This window comes from Chelonia mydas, chromosome 11 (assembly GCF_015237465.2).
Source record: "Chelonia mydas isolate rCheMyd1 chromosome 11, rCheMyd1.pri.v2, whole genome shotgun sequence".
In the NCBI taxonomy this organism is placed as follows: Eukaryota; Metazoa; Chordata; order Testudines; family Cheloniidae; genus Chelonia; species Chelonia mydas.
In genome coordinates, this window is record NC_051251.2 from 33,627,029 (window position 1) to 33,645,049 (window position 18,021).

Genomic DNA, 18,021 nt, shown 5'->3' on the forward strand with positions numbered 1-18,021 from the left:
CTGATATTCTGTTAACAAAATATATAATTCAGTTCATCCATCTGACTTATTGTTAGTAGTTCATGAGTTCCACAAACTCATAGCAGTCATTCTCAAGTGTGTCTTTGTCTCTTTTCTTTTTCTATAAGTACTGGTACCAATGGTGAAAACTCCGAAATCTTTCTTCAGTTTATTTCATCAATCAAGCAGTAATTTTCTATGGCAATTATTGTTCCACTATATGACAGACTAGCCAGTCCTGAACAGTTAAAATTCCAAAAAAAGTTTATATGTTATGCAGTGGTGCTGGAACATTTTTAATAGTGGGGGTGCTGAAAGCCAGCCCCCTTATCCCTGTCCACCCCACTCCCACCCCCAGGGCTGAGGCCGGGACCCTGGGCATGCAGGGCCGGCAGCTGGGAACCCGGGGGTGCTGCAGCACATTCCATACCCCTAGTTCCCGTGACTATGATATGAAATAACAGTTCCTGTATGAGATCAATGCTATACCATGTAATTCAGAGTCACGGAGCCTATGGCAAGCTATTTAGAAAACAAAAATCTACTAAATAAAACATATTAACTTATCCCAAACTATAAAACACTTGATTGAGAACAATAGCCATACCATAATAAATCAGTATCACTTCATTTGCCAGTGTTACCTCAATCCTGGATAGAATACAGGATAAGAAATAGGTACTTGGTATAGCTTGTAACAAACGTGATGACATCCCCCTAGGTTGTGCATTCACCTAGCTCAGCAGTGGGATTTAGACACTGATAATAAGTGTGTCTAAACATTCATATATTACTGTCTTTTGGGCTCTTTTCTCTCTAGTAAGATGACTTCAAATGTCTGGATTGTTTGGTGATTTGGTCCACTTGTACTCTACTGTTTTCCAGTTCCATTATTCCATTTTGGCATTTGTGTATTTTAACAGCTGGTACAAATATTATAGCAGTTTAATTAGCAGTTTCCCAGTTTCTCTGTCTTCCTCTGTGGTGCTTTAAAGAATAGTGTTCTATCCAAAGGTAAGAAGTCACTGGGGAGTAAAAGTCTGCAGTGAAGAATTCTTAAGACATCCTTTTTCTCTCTTCTGCTTTACTTCATAGACTGCACTATCCTTTCAAGTACTACAAGGATTTTATCTTAATTTACCAGGTCCCGCTCTCTTAGAAAGATTCCTAACAAGTACTTTATCTCCTGGTCAGAGGACAGCACCATTCACTTTCCAATTACAGTGATTCTTTCTATGATGAGCAGATTTTTTAGATGATTTTGATGCCACTTCATAAGCTTCTTACATATGATATTTGCTTTTTTCAACATAATCTTTATGGTTTCTGGGTGCAGACTCAGAGTTTGTACCTAAAGTAAATACAATGTCAATGGACAAACATGGTGATAGTTCCATATAAGAAGTAGAAGGGTGAGAATCCGGTAGCCTCACTTTGTGTACCGATATAGGCATAGATTATTAAGAAAGTCTTTCCAGTTTGACTTTTGGTCTTCTGGCAAGGATCTCAACATAGCCAGCAGAATTCAGTTCAGCTTTTCTACTTGCCCATTTCCTTGTGAGTGGTATGGGGTTGTATGAGATGTTTCAGTTTTGCACTAGTGTTGTAACTGGAATAAATTATTTTCTAACCCCTCATTTTGGTCTCTTTGGGAAACCAAATTTAAAACCAAAATAATTGAAGACCTTGTTTGCTAAAGTCTTGCCTGACTTGTTGCTGGTAGAGTAGGCTTGGACAAACCTAGTGAAGTGATCCACTATGAATAAAATGTATTCATATCCTTCTCTGCATCCTTTTTAGGTGCAAGAAATCTATTGATATAGCTCAAACGGTTTTGCTCTAACTAAATGGAGTTCTGGTAGGTTGGTGATGTTTCTTTTGCTTGTTACATGTACTGACTCTAATCTCTTAGGGCTTGTCTTCACTGCAGTGTTAGCTTGAGTTGTCTCCACTAGACTTAACTTCTCTTGAGCAGGCCTGTGGAGAGAAATTTGGGGCCCCAGTACATCATGTTTGCTAGGACCCCACCCCCTCCTATTTCATCCCCAGTATACGCAGATCTTCACTGCAGCAGGGTTCAATAACAGGCTTCTAAGAGAGAAGCTGCACAAAAACATATTTGTGAAATAATCTGTGGTAAAAAGGGAATAATGTGTGGGGTGTATTTGTCAGTTCCACCCGGTTAGGAAAAGTTTGTGACTAGGTACAAGATTTCACACTACACAAATCATCATCTCTTTGCTTGTAGTCATTTTTTTTAATGGAGATATCAGTACTTGATTTGCACAGACATTTTGGGGGACCCTGATACCATTTTTCCCCCTTACCCCTCTACTGTCAACCCTGCTCTTTAATTAGTTTTGCTTGATTGAGAGTGATCACACTGCAAAACAACACTCAAGCTGAACAGAGTGATTGTATGACCAGCCTGGGCTAGTCCCCACTGCATTACTAGCTCGAGCATCAGCAGCACTTGAGCTTCAATCCAGACCACCCAACAGGCCAACTAGCTCAAGTTTAAAGCACCATTTACCTTGAGCTAGAGATTTCTGTGTGTAAGAATGGGAGTTGGGTTAGGAGCAACTCTCAGGTTGTACCTTCAGCTAACACTGCCTTGAAGACTAACCCATAATGTTCAATGTCCCTCTTCATCTGCAGCCAATACAGTGGATCTCTTACATGTAGCGTTCACAAGTTAAAATATATTTGTGAAAGGATTTGAATATGAATTTTTTATTTCAGAACTGGGTGGAATACCAGCGTTATTTTTCTGTGCCCTGTCCCTTTAAGGGTTGGTGCTCTGCTGAAGAGATCATAGGGGACACATCTGACATGAGCAGGAGGAGGTCCCGGTAGAGTGTGATGTGCCCCTGAAAGGCGTTAAAGCAGTGGGCCTTGTGCAAGCTTGGTTTGGTTTGGTTTGGCTTAGTCTAAGTTTAATAAACCTCTCCAGTTTTAAGAGACTCCAGTCTGGGTGTGTAATGTTTGGTGAGCCAGGCAGGAGAGGCTGAATTGCAGTGATCTAACCTCTCCAAGATGAACCTATCATATGAGCTTCTGCAGACTCTTTCAGGAAAAGCTTCCAGAAGGTAATGCAAACAGAAAAGTGATTTTGCAAAAAGAAAGTTCCCTCTGTTAATATAGGGGAAAGACAACAAGGGATAGAAGTGAGAGCGACCAAGGGGCACAGCTGAATATCTTCAGTAGCTGATCCCCAATGAGAAATATTGGCAGGAAAGATATAGATTCCAAGGCTAGAAGGGTCCACTGTACGTTCCCCTGCTTTCTGCCTTGATTTCTGGGCTGGGTTGGGCAGTTAACATTGCAGTTAACAATGGGAGTTGCATTGTATGTAAGAGAGCAGTATGACTGCTCAGAGCTCCAGTATGAAACAGCAGAAAAACCTAAGAGTCTCTGGATTAAGTTTAGAAGTGTGAGCAACAAGGGTGATATCATGGTGGGAGTCTGCTATAGACCACCAGACCAGGGGGATGAGGCAGACAAGGCTTTCTTTAGGCAACTAACAGAAGTTACTAGATCGCAGGGCTTGGTTCTCATAGGAGATTTCAATCACCCAGATATCTGCTGGGAGAGCAATATAGCAGTGCACAGACAATTCAAGAAGTTTTTGGAAAGTATAGGGGACAATTTCCTGGTGCAAGTGCTGGAGGAACCAACTAGAGGCAGAGCTCTTCTTGACCTGCTGCTCACAAACTGGGAAGAATTAGTAGGGGAAGCAAAAGTGGATGGGAACCTGGGAGGCAGTGACCATGAGGTGGTCAAGTTCAGGATCCTGACACAAGGAAAAAAGGAGAGCAGCAGAATACACACCCTGGACTTCAGAAAAGCAGACTTTGACTCCCTCAGGGAACTGATGGGCAGGATCCCCTGGGAGAATAACATGAGGGGGAAAGGAATCCAGGAGAGATGGCTGTATTTTAAAGAATCCTTATTGAGGTTACAGGAACAAACCATCCCGATCTGTAGAAAGAATAGTAAATATGGCAGGCAACCAGCTTGGCTTAACAGTGAAATCCTTGCTGATCTTAAACACAAAAAAGAAGCTCACAAGAAATGGAAGATTGGACAAATGACCAGGGAAGAGTATAAAAATATTGCTCAGGCATGCAGGAGTGAAATCAGGAAGGCCAAATCACACCTGGAGTTGCAGCTAGCAAGAGATGTCAAGAGTAACAAGAAGGGTTTCTTCAGGTATGTTAGCAACAAGAAGAAAGTCAAGGAAAGTGTGGGCCCCTTACTGAATGAGGGAGGCAACCTAGTGACAGAGAATGTGGAAAAAGCAATGTACTCAATGCTTTTTTTGCCTCTGTCTTCACAAACAAGGTCAGCTCCCAGACTACTGCACGGGGCAGCACAGCATGGGGAGGAGGTGACCAGCCCCCTGTAGAGAAAGAAGTGGTTGGGGACTATTTAGAAAAGCTGGACAAGCACAAGTCCATGGGGCCGGATGCGCTGCATCCAAGAGTGCTAAAGGAGTTGGCGGATGTGATTGCAGAGCCATTGGCCATTATCTTTGAAAACTCATGGCGATCGGGGGAGGTCCCGGATGACTAGTAAAAGGCTAACGTAGTGCCCATCTTTAAAAAAGGGAAGGAGGAGGACCCTGGGAGCTACAGGCCAGTCAGCCTCACCTCAGTCCCTGGAAAAATCATGGAGCAGGTCCTCCAGGAATCAATTCTGAAGCACTTAGAGGAGAGGAAAGTAATCAGGAACAGTCAGCATGGATTCACCAAGGGCAAGTCATGCCTGACCAACCTGATTGCCTTCTATGACGAGATAACTGGCTCTGTGGATTAGGGGAAAGCAGTGGACGTGTTATTCCTTGACTTTAGCAAAGCTTTTGACACGGTCTCCCACAGTATTCTTGCCAGCAAGTTAAAGAAGTATGGGCTGCATGAATGGACTATAAGGTGGATAGAAAGCTGGCTAGATAGTCAGGCTCAACGGGTAGTGATCAATGGCTCCATTCTAGTTGGCAGCCGGTATCAAGCGGAGTGCCCCAAGGGTCTGTCTTGGGGCCGGTTTTGTTCAATATCTTCATTAATGATCTGGAAGATGGTGTGGATTGCACCCTCAGCAAGTTTGGAGATGACACTAAACTGGGAAGAGTGGTAGATATGCTGGAAGGTAGGGATAGGATTCAGAGGGCCCTAGACAAATTAGAGGATTGGGCCAAAAGAAATCCGATGAGGTTCAACAAAGACAAGTGCAGAGTCCTGCACTTCGGATGGAAGAATCCCATGCACTGCTACAGACTAGGGACCGAATGGCTAGGCAGCAGTTCTGCAGAAAAGGACCTAGGGGTTACAGTGGACGAGAACCTGGATAGGAGTCAACAGTGTGCCGTTGTTGCCAAGAAGGCTAACGGCATTTTGGGCTGTATAAGCGGGGCATTGCCAGCAGATCGAGGGACGTGATCGTTCCCCTCTATTCGACATTGGTGAGGCCTCATCTTGAGTACTGTGTCCAGTTTTGGGCCCCACACTACAAGAAGGGTGTGGAAAAAATTGGAAAGCGTCCAGTGGAGGGCAACAAAAATGATTAGGGGACTGGAACACATGACTTATGAGGAGAGGCTTAGAGAACTGGGATTGTTTAGTCTGCAGAAGAGAAGAATGAGGGGGGATTTGATAGCTGCTTTCAACTTCCTGAAAGGGGGTTCCAAAGAGGACAGATCTAGACTGTTCTCAGTGGTAGCAGATGACAGAACAAGGAGTAATGGTCTCAAGTTGCAGAGGGGGCGGTTTCGGTTGGATATTAGGAAAAACCCTGTCACTTGGAGGGTGGTGAAGCACTGGAATGCGTTACCTAGGGAGGGGGTGGAATCTCCTTCCTTAGAGGTTTTTACGGTCAGGCTTGACAAAGCCCTGGCTGGGATGATTTAGTTGGGGATTGGTCTTGCTTTGAGCAGGGGGTTGGACTAGATGACCTCCTGAGGTCCCTTCCAACCCTGAAATTCTATGATTCTGTGATTCTATGATAGTAGGCAGGGCAGTCATGCTGCCTCAGGAGGGACCCTGGGAGAAACTATGGGCTTTCAGATTGCTTCCACTAGTGCATCAACCCTGCTCTATGAGCTAATGTGAAGGATGGAGGGTCATGATCCTGCCTCCTCCCAGATCCGTTCAAGCAATTTGCTCACTGGAGTGAGGATGGAGCCGTTTTTATTCATAGGAACTGTTACTGTGCGTGGCTCTCCTGTGGTGCATGCAGGAGGAAGCCCCTTATGTGACTCCATTTCCCTATGTGCCATTTCAAGGGATGGTCACAATACAGCCCAGTGTGTTTAGCTGCCTGCTTGCCATGAGCGCTGTGTCAGTGAGCAACTTCCCTGTTGGCCTCTGCAAGCTGGGTTATGCAGCGCTCCAGGACTATCAGTCATATCCTTTTGACTTATCCAATCCTGGTGTCTGCAACTGGTTTCTGTTTTAGGGCCCAGTTGCAATTTCATAATGAGGCCATTCATAGTAGTGAATGCTAGGTCCGTAGAAGTGTCTGCATTTCCATTCTGCAGTTTTCCATTCTGCACCACTGAGTCCCAACTTGGATTTACATCTTTGAAAGTTACTTACACATGTGGACTTAATTTACACCCTTTTTTGCACCTTCACTGTGCAGTTAGACTCTTCTGGATAAAGCATTCTTGGGCTCATGCTCAGCACAGCTGAAGAGGTGGGAGGCAAAGTTGGTTCTAAGCCTTTGTTCCTCTCATAGATCCTGGGAGCAGCTGGGGGCCAGCATGCATTAGAGTAGCTACAGGGCTGCTTTAACTTATGCTGACTGGAATGGTCCATTAGCAGGGACTAATACTGTTCATTGCACTCTGGTTCATATCATATGGCCTTCCCACCCCGGAGTCCCCCTCCCTGGTTCTAGCTGGACACTCCATGTCTTTTCATGTTTGGGTATTAAGCGTAATGCACATTTATGGCAGTGATAGAAATAATAATTTTAAAAATTGGCCCCATTATTCTTGCTCATTTCTCTAACTCGTGTTTTTTTAATGTACTTTTCAATTTAATTTACTTTTCACAGTAAAATGCTGACTGTGCTTACTTAAATGGGAGGTGAAACTGATCAAATTTAAAATTAAATCTCTGTTATCCCAGCCTAGAAGAAATTTACAGTTTCCTGTCTCACAGGAGTCACATTTTGCACTAAGGATTGTGTTACCACAATTTGACCACATGGAAATGAAATTTCTTTTCATGCAGTTTTTGAATCATGTATTATTTGTTTTTTCCCCTTAAATGTCATAAATACATTGGCATTTGTAGATTGTTGCTGCTTTTAATGAGAGTCAAATTCTTACTCATGTTAGTAACGTTAAGTCAATTGTGTGAGTAAGGCTGACAGGTTTCATTTGTTGTTTTGCTCTTTTATACTGTTATGGTCTCTAGTTATCTCTCATTTTCTCTCTCTTAATTCTTTTCCTATTTGAAGATATTTGGGTAAACTATCTGTTTCATTTTTGTCTTCTACATAAAATCACATCAAGTCAAACCACATGAATTTTCCAACTTCCAGCTCAGCTTTGTGTCTGAAAATCAGACTATGCTCTTCATGCTTGGGACGTTATTATAAATCATCACCAACAATAAAGTATGAAGAGTCAGAACATAGCAAGTAGTTTTGCTGATGTATTAATGAGAAAGACAAAACACAGTTTGTTCTGCCTCATCTCTATAGGTTCTTCACTGCTGTCCGTAAAATAGTCATGCGTGACTCAGAAGACACAGTAGCAGCAAATCAAATACAGCAGTAAGGTACCATTTTCACAGCCACTTTTCTAATAACCACACTGTAAGACAAGGGTGGGCAAACTACGGCCCGGGGGCCGCATCCAGCCCTCCAGATGTTTTAATCCGGCCCTTAAGCTCCCGTTGGGGAGCGGGGTCTGGGGCTTGCCCCTCTCCGGCACTCCAGCCAGGCAGCGGGGTCCAGGGCTTTCCCCACTCCATGCAGCTCCCGGCAGCAGTGGCACATCCCCCCTCCAGCTCCTACGCGTAGGGGCAGCCAGGGGTCTCCGCATGCTGCCTCCGCCCCAAGTGCTGTCCCCGCAGCTCCCATTGGCCAGGAACCGCGGCCAATGGGAGCTGCAGGGGTGATGCCTGTGGACAGGGCAGCGCACAGGGCTGCCTGGCTGTGCCTCAGCTGCTTGAGGTAAGCGCCACCTGGAGCCTGCACTCCTGACCTCCTCCTGCGCCCCAACCCTCTGCCCCAGCCTTGATCTCCCTCCCGCCCTCCGAACCCCTCGGTCCCAGCCTGGAGCACCCTCCTGCACCCTGAACTCCTCATTTCTGACCCCACCCCAGAGCCCGCACCCCCAGCCGGAATCCTCACCCCCTCCCGCACCCCAACTCCCAATTTTGTGAGCATTCATGGCCCGCCATACAATTTCCATACCCAGATGTGTCCCTTGGGCCAAAAAGTTTGCCCACCCCTGCTGTAAGGTATTGTTCTGATCTCTGATTTCCTTCCCATGTTGAATACATGTATTTCTATGTATATAATACTATCAGAAAGCCGGAGCTCTATGGTACAATACTGTTCATTATCACTTAACATAACTGTTGTGTAAGTCAGTTCTACTGCTGGTTTCATCAAGAGAACTGGATGTTCTTGGCACTGGATGTTCTGGGATTCTCCCACAGACAATCTCTCTTGAAAAACAGCTTGCTTTCCATGTTCTCACTCTAGTTACATACAAACACACATTTATCTTTTGTCTCAAACAAATACTTGCACTGGAAGATTGAGCCTCCCTGTTATATTTACTTTTATTCTCCAGTAGTATGTGTTAGCCATTGAACTCACTTTTTTGCTTGAGCTGATGAGATAAAAGTGGACTTGTCACTTTCTAAACTATGGTCCATGGCATCCCAATACTTGTAAATGCCAGGGAAGGGCAAAGCTGGTGAACTGTAAATTTTTATAACTAGTGAACTCAAACATAAACAAACCAAAACCAAATTCTGTGTTCCTGTGTCAAGGAAGAGGCAAGTACCATTACAGTTCTGTGAATTAATTTAAGAATATAATATTTACCTGCAAAGTAGGCATTGCCCACTGGGTCCTGGCAAGATGTCAGTAGCAAACCCACTGGCACAAACTTTGAGTGCCCCTGCTGGACTTTCCTGACTCTCTAAAGCTCTGTTTAGTGAAAGAGAAAATGGTCACAAATAAATACAGGTATAACACAATGCATTTGCTGAATAATGCAGCTGACAGTTTCTGCTAACCAAAACACAGAGCTGCAAATAACTCAGAAGTACATTTAGCAGCAATTTTTGGATTCTACCATGTGCTAAACATACGTCCTCTGGAGGATTTTAATCACACTTTGTCTATATGGATATCACAGAAATGAGCTATTTTTAATGCTTCATTTCATTTGCTGTTCGGGACAGTACACTATACAACACAATTGTGCAGTGCAATATATGACAATTTACAGAAAATAAATTCTGCCCACTTTATATTCCTGGTTACAGCAGTGAAGGGAGCTTACCACATGCAACAACAGTTTTCCACATGCAAAGGAAAAGACCTAGCCAAGTGGTAGCGGTTAGAAGAGAGGAAAACTCCAAAGAGTACTTCACAGAGTTCCCCACACATCATCTCCCCTTCCCCAGACAGCATTCAGACCCTGCCCACAAAGCCCCTGGATTCCCAGGGATTGGAAATAGGTCAGGCTCATCACGCACATTTCCCCCCACTCTTATGCTCCCTGTCAGTGCAGCTCTATTGGCTTAAAGGTTGGGACTGTATCAGAGCTTCTCAAACTGGGGTGCAGGGGGTGTGGAATGTATTCTGTGTGTGGCGGGGGGGAGGGGGGAGAAGCTTTAGGGGGAAAAAAGGTACTGTGCACATTCAGAGCTGGGTGGCCGTAGATTAGCAGCTGCTGGTCGGGCGCCCAGCTCTGAAGACAGCAGAAGCAGTGGAGAAACTAAGGGTGGCAAAGTATTGCCACCCTTACTTCTGCACTGCTGCTGCTGGTGGTGCTACCTTCAGAGCTGGGCATCCGACCAGCAGCCACCGTTCTCCACTCTGCCTTCAGAGCTGGCTGGCAGAAAAGCAGCAGCTACTGACCGGGTGCCCAAAGCGGGGAGGGGAGGAGGCGTAAGCTACTGCAGACGCAAAGAAGGTGGGCACGATCAAATAAGTTTGAGAACCACTGGACTATATTCTCTTCTCTTGGGAGTCTCTTTGGGGCTGGTAGGAAAATGATGTATTAGTGGATTGCCCTCTTCCCCTGGCCCAGTTTCCCATCCACCCACCCTCAGGGGGTTGTGATGACTTGCGTGTTGCCTTCCTGCTTATTGCTTCCTGCTCCCTCTTCCTGTTGGTTTCCTGCTTCCTAAACTCACTGTTCTAGTTTGCATGCCCGTGTGTGCACACACGTAGCACTGGGTGTGTGCAGTTACCCAGGGCCTGCTATGACATATCTGCCATTTGGACTGTTATGATTTTTGTTCAGACTTAATAGATTTGTGGTAATTACATGTTTTGATTGACCACCAACTAGCATGTCTTGCTTTGATTTCCTTATGATTTGGGATTGCTGTTCTGGGATGCATCAGAGCATAACAGTGGTCATGCCCTCTCCTCCCAATAGGACCCACGGAGTTCCTAATTTTGGAGAGAGCCTTTCTCAAAGAGAGGAAGGGAGAGACTTGGCTGTCAGCTGTCCTATGATTTGCATTCAGCAGGGTTGCAAGGATCCCCCACGGTTTACCTTCCTGGCTCCTGCGGATTGTTAGGCAGAAGAATTGGAGGCAGCTAATCTGCCTCTCTTCTTCCGCTCTCTCTCTCCCTCCTGAGGACAGCCCACATGGAACAACTAAGAGGAAGCAGAGGAGGCTGCTCCAGTGGCCAACCAGCAAGGGAGATGAGGAAGCTCAAAAGGTGTGATGGAGAATGGGAGTGTAAGATGGGGGCAGAGACTGGGACTGGAAGGATGGGCACACAATTGGGGACATGCAGGGTAGGGTCAGAGGATGGCCTGAGATGCAGAATAGGAAGGCAGGGGCTGAAAGAAGAAAGAGAAAAAGATAATGAGGAGCAGGGGCAGAATGGAGGAGGTTGCTCCAGATCTTCAAAGACCCCACAAAAAACAATTCTGCACCCTTCAGTTTTCCCATCCCCCCATGGTCTCCCAGGCTCTGGCTCTCCCAGACTCTCCCTATCTTTCACCCTGACTTTCCTGAACTGCCCCTTGCTCCCTCAACAACTTCCACCAGCTTCTGAAAGCTAGGCTCCTGCCTCCCCCTCACACCTGCTCACACTACGTTTGGGGAAATTTATACCCTTAGGAAATGACAACATGTTCTCACTTGTGAAATATGTCACAAGTGTCGCTGCTCTGTTTGGTAGCTATGGCATTGGTGCCGCAGAAGTGGGTATCTCTATAGCTGAATTCAGCCTACCACACCACTGGACTCCTTCAGCACCTCTGATCAGCACTTCGTTCTCTGTGCTTTTTGGTTAAGTGCCACCTTATCAGAAAGACTAAACTTTCACAGGACGGGAGAGCAGCCTGGGAGAGCTAGTGTTGCTTAACCCCAGAATGAAGTGGTAAAGTAATGTTTCAGTCAGACTGCACCCCAGGCACAGCAAGGCAGGGGGGCTGGAACAATTTATATAGTGGGGGTGCTGAGAGCCATTGAACCCTTCTGCAAACCCTGCGTATAATGGAAACCACTTCAAGCCACGGGGTGTGCAGCACTCCCAGTACCCCTAGTTCCAGCACCAATGCAGCAGCTTGTCTGCTACTCTGTTTCTCAGTTGACTAGCAGCATGGCTCCTACAGTCACTCACAAAGGATTCTTGGTTGTTCTTTCAGCTGTGAAGTACATTGGCATACTAATGTAATGTAATGTAATGCATAACTATACATTTCTGGAGATATTGGATGCCATCCACAGTTGTATGATTTGAGATTTGGATTTTATTAAAAATAGATTTTAAGACTGTTACAGCATTTGAACCAATAAAACTGTAGTATGCAAACATGTGCACCATGACTTAAGTCAAGTGTACTGTGACTGCCTGAGTTTTCTCTCATATTTCAAAGCACCAGTCATAAGGGAAGAGCAGTCTGTCTCTGAGACAATGTAGCAGCTGATTGGGCAGTGAGGAGAAGATCATAGGGGAAAAGAAAGAAGAGAAAAGGTGGTGTGAAGGGAGGAGAGCAGGAAGAGAGGATAAGAAATGGGGAAGTCAAGAATAGATAGGAAAAAGAACTGTTGGAATGGCACCAATTATTCTTACTATTCTAGCCCACCTTCTGTCTGTCTGTCTCTCTCTATATATGTTGTTTCTAACTATTTAGGCAGGTCCAACAGGACAATTTATGTCAGTGAATAGTGAGAGATTTGAAATTCATGGAGGGTATTTTCTTTTGGGACCTATCAATAGAAGTTTAATGGAAAAAATGAATGCAAATGTAGTACCCCGACTTTGTGAACTGAGTTAAATTTGTACATTAAAAATCAATCCACAGTAGTTAGCTTGTCTGACACTTAGCAGTACCTGTGGTTTATTTTACCCTGTTAGGCTGGGTGAGACATCATTAAATCACATTTGTAAGTATCTGTATACTTCACATTGTGAAAAAAATGTGTTTGTCTGTTTTGGATATATTTATTTAATTAGAATACAGGTAATTTAGATGGAATAAACAGATCTTAATAGTAAAGTGCTGTGTGCTCTACAGTTCATAGAGCATGAGTTAAAGCATGACTGAACTGACAAGATGTGTGATTATTTTATGTATTACAATACTTGTTTGTGAAGGTTAATTATCTGGATAAGAGACAGCTGAATAATCTCATCAAATTCCAGTCATTTTCTTACTGAAGGCATACAAATGACTGTTCCCACTAATGTAAAATCATTTTGCATTTAATCCTTGCTGAAAAAATGCACGTTAGTAATTCGGTCCAATCACAGTCCCTGCTGTCTGTTTTTTGATGATATTTGTGTTTCCCCCCCAGACACCCCATCACAAAGAGTACAGTTTATTCTTGGAACAGAGGATGATGATGAGGAACACATTCCTCATGACCTCTTTACTGAACTTGATGAGATTTGCTGGCGTGAAGGAGAGGATGCTGAATGGAGAGAGACAGCAAGGTAAGTATTTTCAGGAGGTGTTTTTGTCAGTAACTGATGGTCACTGAAAGTGTGGTGAGACGTTTCAAAGCTGTAGCAGGCCCAGGAATGGATTTTGGATACAAAGCTTAAACAAACAAAAAAATCATTTAAATCCTTGTATAACTAGTATTGCCACAGTATCTGTCATTCCTTAAGACCCAGATGTTTTCATCTGGATTTAACATATATAGGTCAGAATGAAAATTGAATGAAAGAACTGACGTAAACAAAAAAAATCTATTACTTATAGTAATTAAGTAGACCCTTTTATTCATATTTTAGCCCATCATTTTTATATTTAAAGTATTTTTAAACTTACACAACCAGGAACATATCCTTGAGAAATCCATGAGTTGGCCTCTTTATTAAAAGTTCACAGGAGAGAGGGAATAACATTACCGTAGCCAAATTAAACTTAAGATAAACTCAAATATTCACAGAGTCCAACCTTTAATGAGCAGATGCTCTGGAGACTTTGAATGTTCAATGTTAGATCATTTCACTTCTGCAGAATTAAAATGTGGAAAGAATGTCTGCCCAGATTTTTTCTCTGCTGAAAGACATTAACTGAATATCAATTACATAACTGCTTGTTTTTCTTCCTCGGGCTTCTAAGTGTGGGAGTCACTTACGATATACCTGGTTTCAATGGGGCATTACATTTCCAACAAATCTGGATTTTGGGGCTCACCATTTTTCTCCTTGGAATCTCTACACTCTCTTCCTTTAGATAACTGCCACTAATTTGTTTAGTGTTCATGGAAGGTGCCAGAGTGCCCAGAGATATCGGGCCAGATCTGTGACTTCAATATGGCCTTGGTGGATGAAATAGGCTGTAACTTTGGCTGAACTGATCAACTGAGGAATCTATCTATTGGAGGAATACCCGGGTGGTGGTGTTCCCAAGGGCCAAGAGCAGTCACTCATCCCTGTGACCTCGCTGCAATTGTGTAAGCTCGGAGGGGCACAGAAGGACAGGTTCCTTGTTCCCTTCTCCTCCATTTTTGTGTCCACATGCAGGGGGCATCCTCAATCAGTTCATATGCTTTTTTCCATGGACTACAGTAGATTACACCACAAAATTGATGTTCTGTGGGTCCTAAAATATTCATATTCACAGTCAAAGAAAGAAAATATAATTTATCTTTTTTTCAAAAGGTCTTCATTTTACTCATGCTAATTAAAGATGGTTTATATCTTGAAGAAAAAAAAATCAATTCTGTTTATAGTTACAGAATTTTTCAGCAGGGAAGTGGAATAGGAATGTCTTCTGGGAAGCATTACAGAAGTATGTTTCTTAGAAATTATTCTGATTTTAATTTAACATAATCTTATAATCAAGACAGAATTCCAAATAAATAGCTGAAATAAAAGAAACATCCATTTAATTTGATCTATCATATGTCTATTTTAATTGTCCTCCTTCCTCTTCACAGTAGATAAGAAAGCACGTTTTGTATTGTACATACTGTGACGGGGCAAGGCCGGATGGCTATAGAAAAGTAGTGGGAGATAGATATATTAGCTCCAGGCTAAACAAATCCCTGGTACCAGGTTAAGTGAAATGGAAGCTGCTCCAGGTCAATTAAGACACCTGGGGCCAATTAAGAACTTTCCAGAAGGCAGGGAGAATGCTAGGTTGATTAGGACACCTGAAGCCAATCAGTGGCTGGCTGAAACTAGTTAAAAGCCTCCCAGTCAGTCAGGTGGGTGTGCATGTCAGGAGCTGTGGGAGGAAGTTATGCTGTTGGAGAGGCTGAGTAGTACACACCATATCACGCACAAGGAAGGAGGCCCTGAGATAAGGGTGAAGTGGAGCTTGAGAAAGTGAGGGCTGCTGTGGGGGAAGTAGTCCAGGGAATTGTACATGTCATGTTTCTAATAGGTCAGCTACCATAGCTGATACTATTAGGGTCCCTGGGCTGGAGCCTGGAGTAGAGGGTGGGCCCGGGCTCCCCCCCTACCTTTGCCCCCTGATTAATCACTGAGACTGGGAGACAACAGAGACTGTGCAAGGAAGGATAACTTCTCCTCCCCTCCCTTGCTGGCTTATGATGAAAATGGCTCAGTAGACTGTGACCTTTGTCTCTAGAGAGAGAAGGGTTACATGGAGGGTCACAGTGAGCCTCTGAGGCTAGCGAAATCCGCCAGGAAATGCGGGACCCATGGAGGCAAGGACAGGGCTTTGTCACAATACACACTAGTAAACTAATAAGTGTAATGAAGTGGAGTAGGTATTACATATTACTGAATACATCACTAATCCTGGAACAATAGGCTTTTAGAGTAAATCCTTGATCCAGCATTCAGTTCCAGTAAGTAAGCTCTGTTCTGGAGACAACTGTAGTTGTAGTAGTAAAATTAATATATAGAGCACTTTTCACCAGCTGATCTCAAAGTGCTTTGCAAAGGAAGTCAGTATTGTCACCCCCATTTTACAGATGGGGAATCAGGCACAGAGAGAGGAAGTGACTCGCCTACAGTCACCCAACAGGTCTGTGGCAGAGCCAGGAATAGAATCCAGGTCTGCCAAGTCCCAGTCCAGTCCTCTGTCCACTAGCACTTATTGCCTTGTAGGAGTCAGGAAGGGGAGGAATCCTTCCCTTCAAATCAGGGAATGCCTCTTAGCGGTTGCTGTATCTGCAGTGCTTGTGGTAGCTGTTGAAGCTCCTGCTCTCTCCCTGCTCATAGGTAAGGACTAGTGGATTTGCATAGTGGCAAATTCTCCAGTCCCTCTATTGCCTCCTCAGCTCACCCTCAACCCCCTGAATACTGGGCATAGCTAAGCTCCAAAGAACACAGCTCCATGGCATGCAAAGGGCATAGGGTACGAATGATGTGAGAAGACCCAGGGAGGTGCTGGTTCCTCACCCTTGCAAAAGCAAAATTCCATTGGTTTCACTGTGATTAGGGACTTCTGTGGCTGTAGAGATGGGGGGTTAGGTGGTGGTCAAGATTTCCCTTCGTAATATTGCCACAAAGGAATGGCATAAGAATGCCAGTGTTTCTGATGGATTTGTTGACTCTGGTGTTAATGTAATTGTTTTAGAATATCTTCTTTTATAAACATGAGTTATTGTGTATTTATTGTTTGCATAGTACCATCAGTGTGCTAGGTACTTTACAGACCAGCTAACAGAGTTATTGTGTAATCAATAGCCAGAAAAGGAATACCAAGAGCCCAGTCCAGCTCCCATCAAATTCCACGGCAGTTTCGCTGTTGACCTTAATGAGCACAGAACAAGGCATCAAATAGTTACATATGCATTTTACCAAGAGGAGGTGTGGTGAATCTCTGGTGCAATATGTCTGGACCCTTCTGCAATTCCATTTGATGGAGTCTGCATGCACAGTCATTATTCTGGAACCTTTTATAAATGTTGTGTGCAAGCGGTGTAAGATTCATTGAGACATTTGCTGCTCAGTTAGCCAGAATGGTAGCAGCTATTGAAGAGGAGTGTGGATAAGATTTGGCTGAAGCTCAATATCTCTGGGAAGAACAGAACAGATTTATCTAAACAGAGGGAAAGGAGTTAGCAAGCTGCTGTGGAGGATTTAAAGTGGCAAAGGCTCAGTTGTGTTGTCTCAAAGGCAGATACCAATCCTAATGAGCCCATCAATACAATATTATTCATACAGAACGTTTTTTATGGTTAATAATGGTTTGGTATACTAACCATTTAACTATATTATTAAACATAAATAATTGGATTATTTCTTTTTTGTAACAGGCCACATTGCAACAATAATTATGTGGTATTATTTAGAAATCAAACATATACAGGAATTAAAACATCATAAAGTAAACAGAACATTTGTGAACATTTGGTGAAAGCAGGAATCTCTTGTGTCAGCCCTAAAGTGATCCATTTTGCCCCTTTAATGATGATAAAGAAGCAGAAATGTATCCTTTTGGTAAATGACATTCAATGTTACTAATAGAATAATTTGCACAGATGACCTGGCTGTACTATTGTGTACAGAATGCTTGATTTATAGTTGCTGTCCTATAAAAGTACTTAGTGCACCTGTGACCCACAGACCTCCTGGATGTGGTGTCCTCTCTAGTAGCACCGAAACCACTTAACGATTAATGAGTCTGCTATAGCTTTAGCTAATAGTCGTATGGCTTTTAGCTCATGCAGTAGCGGCTCATGCATTTAGCTCCAGAGGTCCCAGGTTTGATCCCGCCCACTGGGGTCTGTCGGTGTTACAAGTGGGGGCTCGTCCAGGATATCAACTGGGAAGTCTCTGAAGGTCGGGATGCGCTTCCTCAGCTAGGGGAAGTATGTAACCCACACACCTCCTGGATGTGGTATTTTATCCCTTTTAATGGCACCAAGACCACTTAGACATTAATGAGTCTGCTACAGCCTTAGCTAAGGGCCATGTGGCTTTTGGCTCATGCACTAAGTTTCAGAGGTCCCAGGTTCAATCTTGCTTGCTGACGACCGGGGTCTGTCAGTGTTACACACACTTTATAAAGAAACAAACCTGGAGATGGTAGTTAGACTTATAATATATACACAGTAGTGCAACAGCATGTTGATAAATGCTATCGAAGTTCAAGTCTATTGAACCAGTCTTTTGCATTGCTGAGTGGGACAGTGGTTTAGATTTCCCATGGTTGAACCTCAGAAGGTCACCCCAAATTTGGGTGATTATCTGAGCCTTATTCAGATCTCTTTAGTCTGCCTATTTGTAGTTGAAATCTCAGGAGAACGTCCTTTCTCATGAAAGCACTTCTGCTTCTGGAACTGACCAGAATATGGTAAACCAGTGTGGTAAGAAGTTAACCAAACTTTTTAGATCTTCAGAAGAGATTTAGCTTAATTTTTGATG

The 18,021-nt window shown here is 43.8% G+C and overlaps 1 protein-coding gene across 5 annotated transcripts in view; it reads left to right on the top strand.

Moving 5' to 3' along the window:
* The window catches only part of SLC4A10 (solute carrier family 4 member 10), a 266,531-nt gene that overhangs the window by 138,858 nt on the left and 109,652 nt on the right, over positions 1 to 18,021 (top strand). For all 5 annotated transcript variants that reach the window (XM_037912746.2, XM_007056647.3, XM_027819028.3 and 2 more), the window contains exon 4: positions 13,020 to 13,158. In XM_037912746.2, the coding sequence (XP_037768674.1) occupies positions 13,020 to 13,158 (139 nt within the window). The remainder of the gene's footprint in view (positions 1 to 13,019; positions 13,159 to 18,021) is intronic.